The 17,813-nt window shown below is 36.6% G+C and overlaps 1 protein-coding gene across 3 annotated transcripts in view; it reads right to left on the bottom strand.

Moving 5' to 3' along the window:
- Positions 1-3,386: 3,386 nt before the first annotated feature.
- STK26 (serine/threonine kinase 26) overlaps positions 3,387-17,813 on the bottom strand; it is a 33,547-nt gene continuing 19,120 nt past the window's right edge. For 2 of the 3 annotated variants that reach the window (XM_075054534.1, XM_075054535.1), the window contains 9 exons: positions 12,964-13,020; positions 11,162-11,270; positions 10,916-11,073; positions 8,175-8,360; positions 7,398-7,546; positions 6,634-6,727; positions 6,090-6,152; positions 5,863-5,999; positions 3,387-5,322 (listed from right to left, as the gene is read on the bottom strand). In XM_075054534.1, the coding sequence (XP_074910635.1) occupies positions 5,298-5,322; positions 5,863-5,999; positions 6,090-6,152; positions 6,634-6,727; positions 7,398-7,546; positions 8,175-8,360; positions 10,916-11,073; positions 11,162-11,270; positions 12,964-13,020 (978 nt within the window). In that variant the 3' untranslated portion in view covers positions 3,387-5,297. Of the gene's footprint in view, positions 5,323-5,858; positions 6,000-6,089; positions 6,153-6,633; positions 6,728-7,397; positions 7,547-8,174; positions 8,361-10,915; positions 11,074-11,161; positions 11,271-12,963; positions 13,021-17,813 lie in introns of those variants that run through there. The other variant, XM_075054536.1, reaches the window with a different exon arrangement.

The following is a 17,813-nucleotide window of genomic DNA, read 5'->3' as shown; positions in this document are numbered from 1 at the left end:
GTGGCAGAATTCCTGATTTATCCATTGCTCCCTTGAAGGGAAAAGGTATAAAGATACTTCTTGGAAGTATTTTTATTACAAAAACTTACTATTACCCTAAACCTACAGGAAATCTACTCAGAAAAGTGGAGAATGATGATGCCTCTGTAAGATTTATGGAGAGGATCTTGTTACTTTTCTTTAAGAACAATCCCGTAAGTATCTGTAGGACATGACTATAAGGAGAGGGATAGCCCAGTAAATCCATAGTTGAGAAACCTCTGCAACCTGCTAGAATGGATTTCAGAAACAAAGAAGCTGGGACAAAGACAAAAAAATGGGTTAAAACGTAGAAAGAACTGGGCTTATGGGTACTGCTCACCCTGCGCATTGTTGTCCTTTGTTTTAGAAGCCGGACAATAAAAATCCGTTGTCCACAGCAAAGTTTTGGGTTCCTCCTTCTGCCCTGTGAAATCAGCACCCTCAGCCCTGCAGGCACCCCCAGCCCACCTTCCCCTGCACCTCCCAGGCAGCCCTCGCTGCTCCACAGAGCTGCCAGGCTGGCTTCCCTCTCCATAGCTGCTTGCTGGCTCTCTCTGTGCCTTCACTGTCTCAGGGACTGGGAAGACTCGCTGAGATCCCTGAATGCTGCTGAAAACAACCACATTCTTGGTGGGTTGCCCAAAGAAAATGCATTACATCAACAAGAGAGGTTTGCTTGTGCTCCTGGTTATCCTGTGCTGAAGAAGCTGTGAACTACAGGGACTCCACATGCTGCTCTGGCACATGTTCTGTTAAAAAAGAGGGATAATCTTTCTGGTTATAGAGAATTGTTTCTTCCCTTTCCCAAAGCTCTGCACCTTGGAAAGAGCAAGAACCACCACTCAATACAGCATTTAAGTATGGTAGTCTATAAGCACGATTTGGGGGGGGGGGGGGAGCAGTGTTTCAAAAACAGACTGCGCACACAGCCCTCGGAGTGTTACACCTTAAGCACACAGGCAAATCTACAATCACTGTTAGCTCCTGAAAGCATGTGGAGACACAAGTAAAGGCTGGCCCAAGTCAGCTTTACCCAGAACAGACATACAGTCCCACTGAGGGGGGCTGATGTACAGCCACACTGCCCAAATCCCCAGGAGCTGCCAGCTCTGGCATTCAGGACTTTGCCAGGGAAACAGCATTGAGTAGAAACAAGGCCTTGGGAACTATTTTTGGATTTTTTTCCATTGACTAGACCGCACTGGGGCACACACAGCATGTGCACTGTGCCTTAGCACATCCTTACACCATCGTCAACAATAGCAGAGGAACAAAGCAGCTCATGAGTAAGTGACAGAAATTAACATGTTTAAGCTAAATTCATTGCATAAACTAGCTCTCCTGGGACTGACTAAAATAAGGGAACAATCCCATTAAGCAGTGGCTCACAAGTCAAGGAAGAATTGAAATAAGCCCTAAGTCCTTCCCCATGGTCCCTGCTCATCCTTACTCACCCAGAAGAGGTAAGAACATCTATTTAAGTGATTGAGTTTCACTAGGGAAGAAAACAAGGATGGAGAGAGGACATGGAATGATTTGGTCTGCCAACAGCGAAGGACAGACAGCAGTACCTGAAAAATGCAAACTAACTTTTACAGCCCTTACACAAGCAAGGATTATTAAAGGGGGAGGAGGCACAGCGGCATTACAGCATCAAAACATTAAGCTACTCAGCACATTGGGACTGAAGTAACCAGAGCTCATAGAAAATATATCACTTCTAAAGCTAACCTTGAAATTTAGATGCACACTGTTCAGCAACTTTTTAAGGTAGAGGTGTATATGTTAGGATATAAAAAGAAGCAAAATGTACACAGAATACAAAGAACTTCAGTTTGGAGAAGCACTAAGGTTTCAGTGTACTATTTACCTCATCTCTGTGTTAAGTGTTACTTCATTTATTGGAAAAATGTGAAATAAGACAAGCCAACATACATACCACTAAAACTTTGCAAAGAAAAAAATAATTTTATTCCAGTGTTAACTCATAAAACAGTGTGATAAAAATCAGACCTTTAACAACTGCTAAACTTTGTGCAAACACATTAAGAACCTATGTACTTTCCTATTCAGCTATAGACATTCGACTGAATGCAAGAACAGGTGTTTACGATACTACATGCTTACTGTACAGAAGCATACTAGAGTCGGAGACCAAGGGTTTTAAGAATGGTTACATTAATAAAGGACTCATCTACCCAAGAACAAATACATTTCTCTATTCTGCGATTCAGACTATTTTGATAAGACTACTTCAATATCAATTCTTCTCAATCTACAGTGGGAAGCATGGCAAACCAAACAAGCAAGAAGATGATTCCTGCATGAATATTTTGATATATCTTTCCATTAGCTATCTGTCAGCAACAGAATACTGCTGATTAAGTTACACAGTTCATCAATAACTAACACATGGTGGGGAAAAAGACAACTGTTTTCTGGAAACCAGTAATACAGACATCCATTCTTAAGAGTTAAGGTTATAGTTTTAACGATGCACAGAGACTTTAGGCGCAGAAATGCCATATGCAGTACAATAAAAAAAACCAACCTTCTTGAATGGACTGTGCTACAAGAGAATGAGGCTATATTATTCACACATGGATGAGTTTTTCCCCACACTGTCCTATGAGGTAGGTATACATCCCACCCATTTCACAGGAAAAGAAGAGGCACCATAGTTCAGCAACTTATTACAGTCATATCACAAATAGGACAGGTTCCAATTTCCCAAATAATTCATTAACCCTACCTACCCAGAATCATTTATAGAGTTGCATAGATTAAAGACCCTGTGTCAACAGGGTACAGCCACCAGTTATAAAATTTGGGAGGAATTCCCATCACCTCTCCCCTTGGCCTCCCACATAAAACGAACACCTTAAGGGAAGTGACATGGAAGTAAAAACATGTTTTTAATTCTGAGAAATTTGTATGGAGCTCTGTAAAACGACATTTGGGTCGAGACTGCTGAAGTGAAAGTCGAGGTAACTGTGGCACAGGCCTTTTTGTACCTTCACTCCACAATGCTGAGTTCACAATGAAGTCAGAGTGTTCTGACACCTCTACCGTGTTGTCACTGGCCGTGCACATTCGTCTGAGCACACAGATCCTGACGACTCCTCTTTAGGAATGGAATCAAACTGAACCCTGGGGCTGCTCCATCCATTCCCTGTGGCGTAGCAGCTGGTAGGTGTCCTCCGGACAAGAACAGCATGGGGGGGACCCAAACCTTTTCAAAGCAACCATGCAACTCTGTGCAAGGAACACCTTTCTTGAACTAGAACACAAGTTTGTAAGAGGTATATCCACACCTCTGCACATCTACTAAAATTCAGAATAAAACGCACAACAGAACAAGCTCATGAAAGTTTACAGAACTTAAATATTTATTTTTAAACCATTTAAAACCCCCCAAAACATTGAAATAAGCTTAATCTATAAACAGATTTACAAGACTAACAACTACAGAAGCTAGAGGAGCACTACAATTTGTTTCTGTGATGCAGTTATTTTGTAAAGCTTCAGATCAACTGTATTTACAACTTTTGCTGCTTTTACATTTATAAAAATATTTATTTCATCCATAACATTATTGTTTTCAAAAACTATTTCCAGACTTTTTTCTCAGATATAAATTCTAATTGAATTTCAGTTATATAGCAGATGAAAGTTTTAAACAGAAACATTTTTTTAAAATTAAAACAAGGAGTTAAAAGTAATTTTTTTACAGTGTAGGCACCATTGAAAATAATTGTCCTTGGCATATCTAACCACCATCTCTCACAAGTGTCCTTTATATAAAAACGATGTAATGGCAACATTTGACTAAAAATGCAGTATTTACTTGCACACCATTACTTTTTCAATATTTGGCAGATATATTTCAGATTCTTTAAAATGACTTTTGTGCAAAAACAAATGTGCAGGTCTGAACCATAAAATAAACACACCCAGCCTTTATCAAAAATAAATTTACACCAACAGTTCCACAGCTAAGTACTGAAAAACAATCCCAGTTCAAAACTTCAGCATAATATACATACTGGGTTGAAAAAGGGAAAAAAAAACCAGAAGAGAAGATATTACCCATCTAGCAGTACCATAAATATATAACTGAAAGCAACTTATAGTCTTACCTACTTTTTATGAAAAAAAAAAAAAAAAAAAAAAAGAAAATCACTCCGTACTGCACAGTACTACCTTTTTGTGAAAGAATATCTATAACTCAGTTATTTGCATATTAACTGGTAAATACATATTTAAAATACACTTTCAGAAAATTATAAACAAATTATGTTGATGTACTGTATTTAATGTATTTAAGAACAAAAATGTGTATAAATATCTTACAGGAGAAACAACACCACCACACAGAACGCTGGTGTTACACTTATACCTGCTTGTGAGGTATGTATCATGCGACGCTCGGCTTCTCTGGCTCCCTTCCACCCAGGCATGTGTACTCAGAGGAAAAAAATTAAGTTAAGTTAAATTGGACTTCAGGTTTTGTCCATTATTGCCAAAAGCCCCACCCCCTCAACTGTATTGCTCTAAATTTTCCTACCATGATGATATAAGATTGAATTACTACTTCAAAACCTGTTCTAAAAGGTAATACATATACTGTACATCAGGATATACCTGTTGCTACATATCACCTGCAAACTATTGACATATTGCTCTCAAATATATTTAATCATAGAGCTGCCTAAAATACTGTACCAATTTAGAATTATAATAGATACTGTTGCAGGTTTATTTTTCAGGGCACGATAACTATATGCTGGTTGAAGCAGGTGCTACAGCAATACCCTTGCCACTACATTACATGTTTTGAATACGCTTGTGAAAAAGCTATTTTCTCTGAAGCTTGTTAGTGATTTACAAAAGTTTAACTCATGAATACAAAAGACCTGTACATCCCCATGTACAGGAACAAAACAGCATCAAAACATACTGTACTTGCACTTTCTATTAACTAAAGTAATGGTTATTTCTAAAAGCAAAACTGCACCTCAACATTTATCAGATTAAACAGGTGAAACTACAATATTAAAAGTTGTTCTTTACAAAATAATTTCCTGAAAATATAAAACCATGTGCACTGCCACAAAATAGTTGAGTAGGTTCTTTCAAATCCTCAATCACCATCAATATGTTGCAAAGATCCAAAAGGCACAAGGAGCTCATGAGCTAAGCACTGCCAAGCTTGAAGTAGTTTTGGTGGGTTTCACTGGGTCCATACGAAACAGCAGTCAATTATGTGAAGTTTCTTAGGATGAGTCATTAACAGAAAATCTATGGATAAAAAAATGCAAGTAAGAATCTTGTTAGTTATATTGTTTCAGCTTGGCAAACAGCACATAACTATTTTTGCATCACCAAACCCGTACATGCCTTCATCTCAACAGTTCACAGGAAAAAAACACCAGAAGTGACATTCTCAAGAAAATATTCCCTAAAAAGTTAAAGATTCTCCTGCTCCTTTACTGGCTATAAATATGCTTATGACAAAATTGCTTATGACAAAATTAAAGGAAGCAAGGTATAACAACTACAGTAAAACTGCAGCACTAGAAGACCAAACAGATACGGTAATTGTTACTATTAGTTTCAGTCTCAAACAGAATTGTTATGTGTACTACCAAAGTTAAAACTTTAAAGCACTGGACATAGCAGATCTTTCACTTACCACTAAACTACTCAAATTTACCCAACATATGAAATTCAGTGTCAACTGACCTTTCCTGTACATAAGTACTTAATTTAAAATTTTTCTTTTAAAATAAAACTTATTTTTTTTTTCCTACAATGCATACAACAATTTCTTTAACTTACTTCTGAAATTTCTCCATAAGTTTCTTCACCATCTTATCTGTGATCCCTGGACATGTTGCTTCTGCCATATTGATGCTTTTCTCAAGTTCTTCAATTGCTTTCTTTCTGCTAGCATTATTTGTGTCCTGCTGTTTGAGCTGAGTAACAAACCAAAACAGATAAAAATTATAGAATTTATCAGACACTTGGGTAATATTTTCAAAGAAATTTTTTAAGTCAAGACTTACCTCAGCAAACACAGGGGTGATTATCATAGTTAGACAACTCAGGGTTTTAACAAGATCCTGATCCTAAAAGTTAACAAATAAGGATTACATTAGCATACTCCTGTACAACACATACGCTGCATTTAACACAGCACATGTGATTTTGAAAGTTCAGTTAAATTCAACAAAGCACTTGAAATACATTACAAAACCAATGAAGGGACAGTACATCAACAAATGTTACGTGATGTGGAAACAGATGCGTGATGACACATCTGAAATGTCATATATCATCAGAAAAACAATTCAGTTTTTCCTCTCTAATATTATGAGAGTCTTTAAAATTCACACCTCTACGAGCAGATACTGATCTGTTAGTATGCGGTACCTTTTGTATTTAAGGCTGACATGGGCATAGGAAATACCGCTAACAAGCATCATCTCTTGAACTACAAAAAGACAGTCAGTTCTTATGAAAAGTGAATAATTACTAAGTTTTATCACTATCTTCCTTAAATTGGCTTCAAAATCAGCACGTAGAAAGAACTCTTCAGACTGTACACACCGTCCCATTCTGTAGCTTCTTTGCATCTGGCTTCTTTCGAACTGTCGTAAAACTCCACTCAGGATGAGAGTTATTTTCTTTGTTACTGGACTCCCTGAAGAAAAAGGATATGATGTACACAATACTAGCCACAACATAATGCTAAGCAAGCACAGGTAACCGAAATACATAATAAATCTATATGGATTAGTTCTGTATTCCCTAAAATAAGAAGAAAAACGTGTATTGAAACATTAACTGACCTTTAAAAAAATAACTTCAGAGGCTGAATAAATTGAAATACAATCAAAGCAAACAGAAGATGTTATCTACCCATAAAGCTTACCTTCTCCCATGGCATCCCATTTAAAACAGTTATCTGATATCCAGAAAAGCAAGAGACTTACAGAATGTATGTTGTTCCACAGGCATTGTGCAAACTTCTTCACACACCTCAACCTTGCTCCACAATATTTCTAATTGTGATTCATTGTTTTTGGTATAACCACTAGCCTCAGACTAGGAAATACATAGCACTTAAACAGAAGCGAAACCGAGTTCAGAGAGGGAAAGCTTAAAGAGATAACGAGCACATGGGGTGACTTATGTGTTAATCTTTAGGTTCATACAAGGGGTTTTCTTGAAAGAAGCCAATGAAAAACATAATGGAACAAAGACAGATGTACAGAAGAGGAGTTAATTACACAGAGAAACTGCCACTAAACGTACTTTAGTAACATGATTTAAAAAAAGCCCCAAAGAGACTAAACTGAAAATAAACTTACGAATCTGAACCATCGGAATCACTTTCATCACTACTATGTCCCTCTGCTTTCCATCTCTTAAACCTATCAATCAGTTCTGTTAGATACGAAGTCTTCTTGGCATTTTTCATGATGAATTTGTGCTTCAGAAGTTCTTTTGCAGTAGGGCGCTGTAAGAAACACCTTAAATATTTAATGTTATGCTAACATTTCATGATTTTAAATGTTAATAGGGGAGATTTAGTAAGACAACTGACTTCTAGAGCTAACTCATACAGTATCAGGAAATTAGTGAAACAGGAAGTCAAGAAATGTCAGTAATCCATATTTACAAGCACTCTAAAAATATGATCAAGTCACAGACTATACCGCTTATCCTTCTGTGCTATAAGGTACACACCCAGGAAAATGACTAATCAAAATTCTCCAATGCAACATTTCCTTGTAAGCAGAATTCAGACAGACAGCAGAAGTTCTGCTGGAAAAAAAAGATCTAAGATTCTCTCCTCTGTTAAAGCTTCTTTTCTGACATTATCTTAGGTTTGAGTGTGTTTTAGGAAGCTGCCTCTGTCACCATCATTTTTTCCAGCCTTGTCCCTCCTCCTTTCAGTATTTTAAACAAAAGAGACTAGGATGGAGACACAGCTATTAAAAAGCACCACTACCATTTACAGTGGAAAGCATAGTCTCTAAAATTATTTCAGCTATGATGCACTACACCAGCAAAGTATTTCACATGCATGAGAGAGTTGGAAACAAAGCCAAAACATCTATACACACACACACACATCTACTCACAAATGTTGGGTCCTTATTCAGACACGCATCAATGAATTCTTTAAAAGGTTTACTGAATTCTCCTAATAAAGTTGGAGGATTGTTTTTTGGAATGAGGAACAGAACTCTCATCGGATGCATATCAGAGTTGGGAGGCTCCCCTTTGGCTAGTTCAATAGCAGTGATTCCCAATGACCAGATGTCAGCCTGAGAAAGGGAAAAGTTACGATAGCCCTTAATTTTGTACTAAATGTAAGTCGTTAATAACTGAAATCTTCACATATACTGTATCTATATAATAAAATTAATTTTGGTCTAAGTAGATAATGCACAAAGATTCTTTACCAATATTTGAAGGCTATAATCCCCGAAGACCTGGCTGACAATCAGTCTTTAATGACAAACATCTACAACACCACTTTTGTTGCACACTGTCACTGTTGTTAACATTGTCGGCAAGTTAAACATGCACCTAAATACACATGCTTTTGGAAGAAGCTTCAGAAACATTTACCTCCCTTTGATTTTTTTATTATGTAATGAACTACAAACTACCATAAATTTCCTATGTCAAATTCAGATTTTGTTTAGATACCAAAACTGCATGCTGATGTTACTTTTTAAACTGTAGATGCACTGAGATATCCAACCTTGTTTGACACCTCACTCTAAAGAAACAAGGCAGAGAGTTGAATCAAATCCAGCAGGTGATCACTTAATTTCTCTCCTAAGAGACTGCTTGATGAATTGAGCTAGAAAATTATCAACTTGCTAGACCTGAAACACCAAGTTCGAAATCTAAGTTTCTGAAGAAGTGGTATTTATTTTAGCTAAAGGTAAGCATTATAAACAAATTCTGTATTTGCATCAAAATATCTTGTGAACTATAAAATTCTTCTCCCATTTAGAGATTTTTCCCAAGTGAAATGTACATTACTTGCATCTTTTTAGATGAGCTACAATAGCTATATTAAGGTCACTACAGGTGTTTCTCATTAAAAAGTGGCTGGCAATAGTTGACTACACTTGGCACAGAAGTCATAAACCAAAGTTGCCCATAGAGTAAACAAGGGTTAAAACTTGCATCTCTCCAATATTCCCTTCCTATTCACAAGAACTAAAATATCTGTACTTAATATTGAAGAATTAAACTAGCTCATTGTTTATTACTGAAATATCATAACCAACAATTGTATACTGGAGCAAAATGTTTTGAAAGAAGAGATGGGGCTTGTAAATCTCTGCCACCACAAAAGTGTATGAATTTCTATTTTATTTTCTGTCATTTTGAAGCAGGGAGAGAAGCAGAAAGGTTAAAATTCAGTCCAGATGCCAAAATGCTCATCAGTATTAGTCCAGAAATTGAAGTGTATCCTGTCCAAAACCCTTCATCTGTCCTACCAAAGGCTTGCATGTTATGTGTTTTCTCACCAGACTTTTGGCATAGAAAGAAAAGGGAGAGGGCATTGCTCTTGTGACATATTGAGGAGATACAGAAGGCATAAGATTAGGTTGCTGGGAGAATGTAAACGAAGGGGTGGTACCGCTGATTTATACACAGGGCAAGCAGAAGAGGAATTATTATCACTTTGACTGGACAACACGCAGTTTTAAAGTGGAGTAGAGTGCTTTTTCCAAAGTGCCCTAGGGAGCACATTACAGTTGCACCACTGAAACCCTAAACATGAGTACTACAACGTACTCCTTATCAGCAAGAATCCTTGTGACATGTACACAAATTCCTTCAAGTCTGAAGGATCCTGGGAAAGTCTCCTGCAGTGTGAATATCTTCAGGACATCTCAGATATTCAACAGTCTTTTCTTTATGTGCACATCACAAGTACAGTTACATGTTTACTATTTGAGAAAAAACAGTATGAAAGTATTACTTTGCATATACCAAGATTTTTAGATTTTCTGCTCCTATTTAAGGTTGCATCTACAGTGTAGAAAGTCCAGTGCCAGCACTGAACTACATTACCATTTTGCTAACCACATGCTCTAGGTTATCTTGTGGGTATACACATGGGAGAAGAGGGGACTGTTCCTTCCTTATCATAATTTCTAGCAGCAGTTCTCAACCCTCAGATAAACATGGAGGAGGTCTGCTTTTCTACTGCTAGTTCATATAGGGAAACTCTCCTTTGCAATTAGTCAACAGCTCCCATGACAAAGAAATGTACAAGGTACCATACTGCAACCACAGCTACCCAATCCTGTAGTTCTAGTTACTTTTTTCCTTCTCAAGATTAGTCACCTGTGCTAAAATCTTCAGCATTACACAGGTTCTCAGAAATACCATTAAGGAAATTATATCCAGAACTGTTTAGAAAAATCTGAGACGAGTAAAATTTCAGCCACCATCTTAGCTTTAAATAAGCTGGTAAGTTCTGGTGGCATTCTAATTTGTGAGAGCTTTATTACCATTTGAATTAAATGTGAAACATTAATTGAAATTAAAAACAAAACCAACCAACCCACCCACAACACTGAAAGCATCCAGGGAGTTTATCTGAAAGAATCTTAACACGAAAGCATGAATTTACTTGGTGAGCTTGCATGGGTCTTGCATGTGAGTACAGTGACATGTAACTACTGTATAAAAACAATTTAATCACACTTTGAATTTTATTATTTTAAACGCTGTAATTTGAAATCTACTTTTTTTCCCTCCATACTGATAGAGCTAAAACCACAAAAATCAAAGGAATTTCTGTTGGATATGCAGATACAAAGAAAAGGTATTCTACTCTCATACTTACTTTTGAATCATATGCTGACTGCTGAATAACTTCAGGGGCCATCCAAAATGGAGTTCCAACAAAGGTATTCCTCTTAATTTGCGTGTCTGTCAGCTGCCCAGCAACCCCAAAATCAGCAAGCTTAACATCGCCTTGTTCTGATAACAAGACATTGGCAGCTGCCAAGGGGAAATAATATCTAAATTAGAATACTGCTCTTACGATTTTTAAAGGCTTTATTAAAGTAACATTTTAAATGTTATGCACCTTTTATATCCCTGTGAATTTTCTTCTCTGAGTGTAGGTAGTCAAGACCTTTCAAGATTTCCTTTAGCATGGTAGCAATCTGGAACTCATCAAATGGGCCTGCACGCAGCTTTACAGAAAAGATACATTACAATAATTTCAGTCTTGTATCTATTTTTTGCCTTGTTATGGATTTAATTAAATCTTAAACTTGAAAGATTTTTTAAAAGCAAAGAACTAACAGAATTCATGGAAGATTCAATGAACTATGTCAACATTCTATCAGAAATAGGTGTCATTGGAATAATCATCTTCACATTTCTACTGATAATACATTGAAAGCACTGTTACTTTTCTAACGCGTACAGTATGCACTCCCCCCAGCATGCAATGCACATGAAAAGCTAGACTAATTTTCCACAAAGTTAGTTTCCTATAGACAGCAAACACAGCAGACTGAATTTTGTATTTTAGATTAAGTGAATTAAGAAACTCAGTTTATTACAAAATAAATTAGTCTATTGACTGTGGTTTTTAAATTCAATGTTGCATTTTTTCTTGTTCCAGCATTTTTGATTCCATGCTTGCTTTTGCATCAAGAACATAACATGCTGCTATAAAGCTGCTAGTATGGAATAAGTATAAACTTTGCACATTAGAAAGCTATGCAATTAAACCCAAAGCAATTAAGGTGGGTGATTCTGATATATATAAAAAAAAAATACCAACACCACAGCACCGAAACAGAGAACACCATGAAATTATGGTATGGCAAAGTGAGGCAAAACTTAGAAGTTCTTTTCTTCTAAAGGTTCAGTGGTTTCAACTGTCAATAGTAAACACTATTTCACTATTTCTGACACTCCACAGAAGACTATCAATTACTCCAAAGCGGTAAAGAATAAGTATCTCACAGCCCCTTCCTCAAAAGACTAAGTTCCAGAGCTACAAACTACTACACACTACATGTAACTACTACGCTTTTGCATTCCTGTAGCTGAGTTGATGTGATATAGTTTCATAAAGAAGTTTAAATAGATCTGTGAAGTTAAGCACATGCTTCAGCTCTTGCAGATAGGACCACTGTTAGCAAATATATAATTAACACCATTCTATAATACTGAAGACATATTTTTCCTTCAGAACAACACAAAGACTGAGTTATATTATCTTACAGGAAAGGGTGGGTCTCTAAGCTTTACAGCTGAAGCAGAGCTGTACTGAAAGTATGGGGAAACCACATCCACATACAGTGGATTGTGCTCTTGTACTCTCTAAGTTACATCCTTCATGAATGCTACACTATCTTAAGTAAAAGGCACTTTCATGCTTAACTGAAAATACCTGAAAATGGAAAACCCAACACCTTTTAACCAGTTAAAATTAACTGTACTCTGTGGGCATTCACTTCATTCATTCCCAAAACCCAATCCCAAAGGAAACATTTTTTATTCAAGTGTAATGAATTCTACTGGGGGGGAGGGGACAGGGGAGGGACAGATGATCCAATACCTAAAACCCCACCACATATGGCAAGAACAGTACTTCTCATACTAAAAAAACCCATTGCCTTACATTTGACTGAGAACAAAACAGATGCTTCCTAATGCTTAGAGACAAACAGTAAAAACAACAACAATAAAAAAATCAACATCAATTCAATATAACAGAACTACCATTCAAATTCACACTTTTTGGAGCATTACAATGTAGCAGTGATGTAATATAAGCTGCCTCCAAGGACTAGATTTTATAGAGAGATCTGAAAGCGCAATGAAATAAGGTTCGTTAGTACTTACAATGCAAAAAAATCATATACTTACAAGATCCAAAGCTGAACCTCCACCCAAGTATTCCATTATTATCCATAGTTTTGTGCCCTGTAAAGGAAGGCTTGAGTTGTTAGAAGTCCAAGGCTGCCATAAAAAAAAATAATTATGTATTTCAACAGACTACCAGCATACTGTTAGGAGAATGCAAATACGGAGTCCCATTAATCACCAAGTTACATGTAATTACTTCTTGTAGAATGATCACACAGCTCCTGTGCAAGATGTCGCATCACCACCACCACCACCCCCCAATCATTTTCTGCTAACTGGTATCTAAAATGCTTCTACCTAAAGGAATGGAACTTAGAAAAAGGTGACTTGGTGTTGGTTTAAATTTGAACTAAATGTTTTAATGTAAGGTTGTAGTTCTTAGAAAAGACTGTCTTTGCATTACAATTATTAGTTCCAGCCATTTGTGATACAGAAGCATTACAATTTTAATAGTGAACTTCCTTGTAACATCACCACACCTCTCACCTGAGGAAAATACTCAGAACTTAAAATTACTTTTGAGCGAGAGTGTGAGCATGAACACGCTTCAAAGACAGCAGAAATTTAAAGCCTAATGGAGGTAGGTACTAGGTGCATCTTTACCTATGTGGTAACTCTGCAAGTATGCATCTAACATGTCCACAAGCTCCAACTAAAGTTGTCAGATCCACCGGCCCTTAAATATGCTTGTACCCAAGAACTTATATCCTACCACAAAATATGCCTGCTACCATAGGGATAGCTCCGATTTTGAGATACAAAACAGCACTACAACCACCAGCCAGGAGAAATTGCACTGCCAGACCTGGAACTCTAGAAAAATATTCAGGTTTCCAAAGTTTTCAGATCAGAGGTTCAAAATCGGCCACTAAAAAGTCAAAGATAAGAGCAATATAGTTCAATAAAAAGTATGACTTAAGGCACCTATCTTAGGATTTTTATTTTTTTTTTAGATTATTTCCAGTAATATTGCAAAGTTCATGTACTCCTTCACCATATGCTCTTTGAATCCCAACCCCTGTGAATATGTGAGTTTCTGCACTTTCTTCGTGGAGATGTCTCAACTACTAGAATACTAATTCTTCTAACACTGACTGCTAGATGTTGACTTTGCCCTTAGTATGTAGCTGCAAAAGGTGGCTAGTTCACATAAACAAAACGAGAAAGATTTGGTATTGGATCTATAGACAGTATGTTTCAAAACTGGGATCTTCTGCCATTTGCTTGCCAGAGTCCCCTCACATTTCAGAAGAAACCCAAGTGTTAATCTACAGGTTACTATACGAAATTCTGCAAATAAAAACATTTCTCTACTTAAAACAAAACCCAATTATTAAAAATACTCAACTGAACCAGACCTGGGGAAGTACCAGGCACACTATTTAAGTCTCCAGCACAAATTTACTAGTGCTAGTTCCTTGTAAGAGAGCACAAGCTTATGGTAGAAGAACTTTTTAAAGCCTCTTGCATTCTACATTGTATGCTTTCCCACCCTATTGCCTGACTAGTGACAGAAAACTCAACAAGCAAATAAAGGTGCAGTTTCTGAAAGCACCACATCCAATTATAACAAAGTGTGCTCTATTAGATTTATACTGAATTTAAAAACCACACCATTTATGAGAGTCTATTCCAATATTATGAGATCAGCAGGGAAGGGCTGGCTAATTTTAGCAGTTTTTACAAAGCCCAACTTTGTCAGCTGAGAAGACCTGCAAGTAACTCCAGTTTAAGGCAAACATTGTGGTTACCAGACATGTTTGGAGGATTTGACCATTACTTGAAAACAGTATAGGGTGAAAATGAGTAAAGTACTGTGTTTCTGAAATAACGCCTCAAAGAAATTGCTACTATCCACTGTAACCGGGTGTGGATATTTACTAGCTAGGCATGAACAACCTTTTTCCTAGCTATTTTAGGTCAACCAAGTATAAATAGACAATGTAGAACAAACAGTATCTTTAGATTGTCTCAGAGCTTTTGTGCACAAAGTGCTCTACAATCCTGATTGAAGTCTTTGGATGCTACTACAGAAGTTTTCCATATTCAAATCTGAAAAACTGAGAATAACTTCAGGCTTGTTTTAACTGCAAAAGAAAAGAGCAAGCCCAGGTGGCTGTAAGAGTTACAAGAATATATATTTAAACCCATTGGCTAGATGGCACAAATAGGGAAAACAATCATGAAATTTCAGTCATCAAGAGCAGATCTATCTCTATGGGATCAGATGAAAAGTACAGCTCAAGCATTTTATCAAGCTTCACAAATATGCGTAACCAAACCATGCCAGAACTAGGATAACTTTTAATACTTTTAAGCTTTTTCTTGCCTGAACTGATAAGGTAGTAATACATTTTGACAAACCATTAGGCTTGAGGAAAACACTCATTTTAGCCATCTAAAAGTAACTTACACTACTGCATTGCTATGCACTATCACTTTCAAGGGTATCCTCCACAAGAAATGTTTTATTTATCGAGACGTGATGTTAATTGCAATCAAAGTGCAATACAGGATGAGGAGACAAATTTAGATCCTGACCTTCCACAAATACGAACATCTACAGACATCTACATCAGGATTTAAGTTACGTTACAGCTACAAAAGTTGCATTAATACAGCTGTAAACTCGTACAATTCTACACACATTTGTGAAAGACACGATATGAGGGTAAAGCATTTTACTGCCGTACACAAATGTGTTTATTATGGCACATTCTTTGACTATATATATGCTTGTACATCACCTACCAGTATGTTTAGAAAACACTACTGAACTTGCCAGATACCCAGTGAAAATTTTTAAAAAAAATATTACTAATACCTAACGTCTAAGATTAACTCAGTGGGAAACTCCCATTCAAACTCCAAAACTCAAGATATACAGGTACCCCAACTTACAAAGATGGGGGGGGTTTGCACCTTTCTGTACCACAATAACTGAAAACTGGCATCAGCTTTATCCCAAGAACCTCAAGGAAGTAGACCTTACCATCTTGTACCAACGATAAGGTTTCTAAAGAGTAAAGTATCTGATAACAGACAAATAACATTGCACTGCTAGGTAAAAATATTAAGGGACTGCCCATATTTTTAAAATCACATTTACAAGTCAGATGTACAAACTGTAGCTAATGAGCAGCTAGGCTGCAGAAGGTAAGAGTATCTTACCTGGCATCAGCTGAGCTGACTAAGTTACAAATTAGTAAGTCAAGTAATTGAAATAAAAGACACTCTTCCCCTCCCCCTTTCAGTAGCAGGAGCATCTGGAAGAGCCTGCATGTAGCTGGTAAGCCCCAGGCTCCCTGAGCCTGGGCCACTCCATACTGATCAGCCACAAGGCTGGCTTTGCATCCTAAAGCGTGAGGAAACTGTAAAGCTGCAGAGTACGTAGAACAGAGTGTACAAAAATAAAATCTCTCATCTGAAATGCTTGCAATTAGAAGACACACACAGTTAACATCTCTTCTTTTGTGTTTTAAAAAAAATTAGTTATCACATATGTTATCATAACCAGAGGAAAAACTGAACTGACTACAAACTGATGACAAGAATTTGCTTATTCAAAGCTTACTTAAAATTGGTTTAAAAAACAAGAATAAGTTACAACAGAAGATGTTCTGTTACAGTTCGATTGGATGAACTGAGGCACATGTGAAAAACCTGAAGCCAACACATGGTCTCAGCTGTAGTTTCTTCAAAGTAAAAACTATCAGATTTAAAGATTTAAACCAGCTCTACATTATTCAGCTAAGAAATATCAGTAAGTATTGTAGGCAACCTGAATGCCTTTGCACTGAGGTTTTGCTTTGGTATAGTCAAGAAAATACTACGTCTCTTTGATTTAAACACTGCAAAACTCAAAAACATTTCTAATGGCATTCCTAGAGCTTCAGAGAAAGCTACATGTATGATTAATATATTTTAGTAAACTACTTCTATAAGCATGATCTGAAAGAGGGCAGACTGGGTCAACTGTTTTGTTTTCCTGTAAATAAAGATGCAAAGGAAAAAAGAAAACTCTTAAATTTTGAAATACCTTCTACTTACAGTATGCTTATGCTCTTTTTAGTCACTATCTTAAAAAGTATTTCTAGGAATATTTTCAGTGATCATTATATATAAAACTAAGTATTCACCAACAAACCTACAGGACCGCTATGAATGTGATCTTCATTACTAGTCATATCCATAGCGAACTGCTATTAATCTTCGCAGCCTAGGACTTTGCTTTGTAAGAAATAAGATGTGTTAATTTTCAGAATTTAACCTCAATGTTCTTTAACCTTTAATTATACAATCATTTGGTACACAACTGTACCTATTTCACTGTTTCCAAGAGATGTCTACAGTATATAGAGAAATTAAATTCTGAATGAAGTACTACACAGCTAAACACTTAGGCTGACAGCCATTCTCAGAGTAATAGATAATAAAAAGTGAAAAGCTATAGCAATTAAGTAAAAAAAAAAGTAGACAGATACAACTCTCAAAATACCTGTTATTAGTAAAATAAAAAGGCAGCATAAAAGATTCTTTGCACATTTAGCAAAGCCAATACACTCTTTCCCCTGAGGAATCTGAAGCTGAAAGATCTAGTATTAGTAACCAAGGATAAATCTAGCTTAAGAAAAATTTAGAGCCAAGATAATACTGAAACAGTAATTTTATTTATTTATAATTACAGAACTAAAAATACTCATTTATTTGTGGACATTTTTATTCATTTACTTGGGGAACAGCAAGCAATATAACTACCTATCATGCTAGTCTGGGATGAAAAACAACCCTGTGAACCATTTTTTAGTTTTGGGCGTTTCTTGGGTTTGGGGCGGGGGGTGGTTTGTTTG

The sequence above is a fragment of the Buteo buteo genome, chromosome 22 (genome assembly GCF_964188355.1).
Source record: "Buteo buteo chromosome 22, bButBut1.hap1.1, whole genome shotgun sequence".
NCBI classification, from domain to species: domain Eukaryota; kingdom Metazoa; phylum Chordata; class Aves; order Accipitriformes; family Accipitridae; genus Buteo; species Buteo buteo.
Note: the sequence above shows the minus strand (reverse complement) of the source record. Positions and strands in the feature narration are given on the sequence as shown.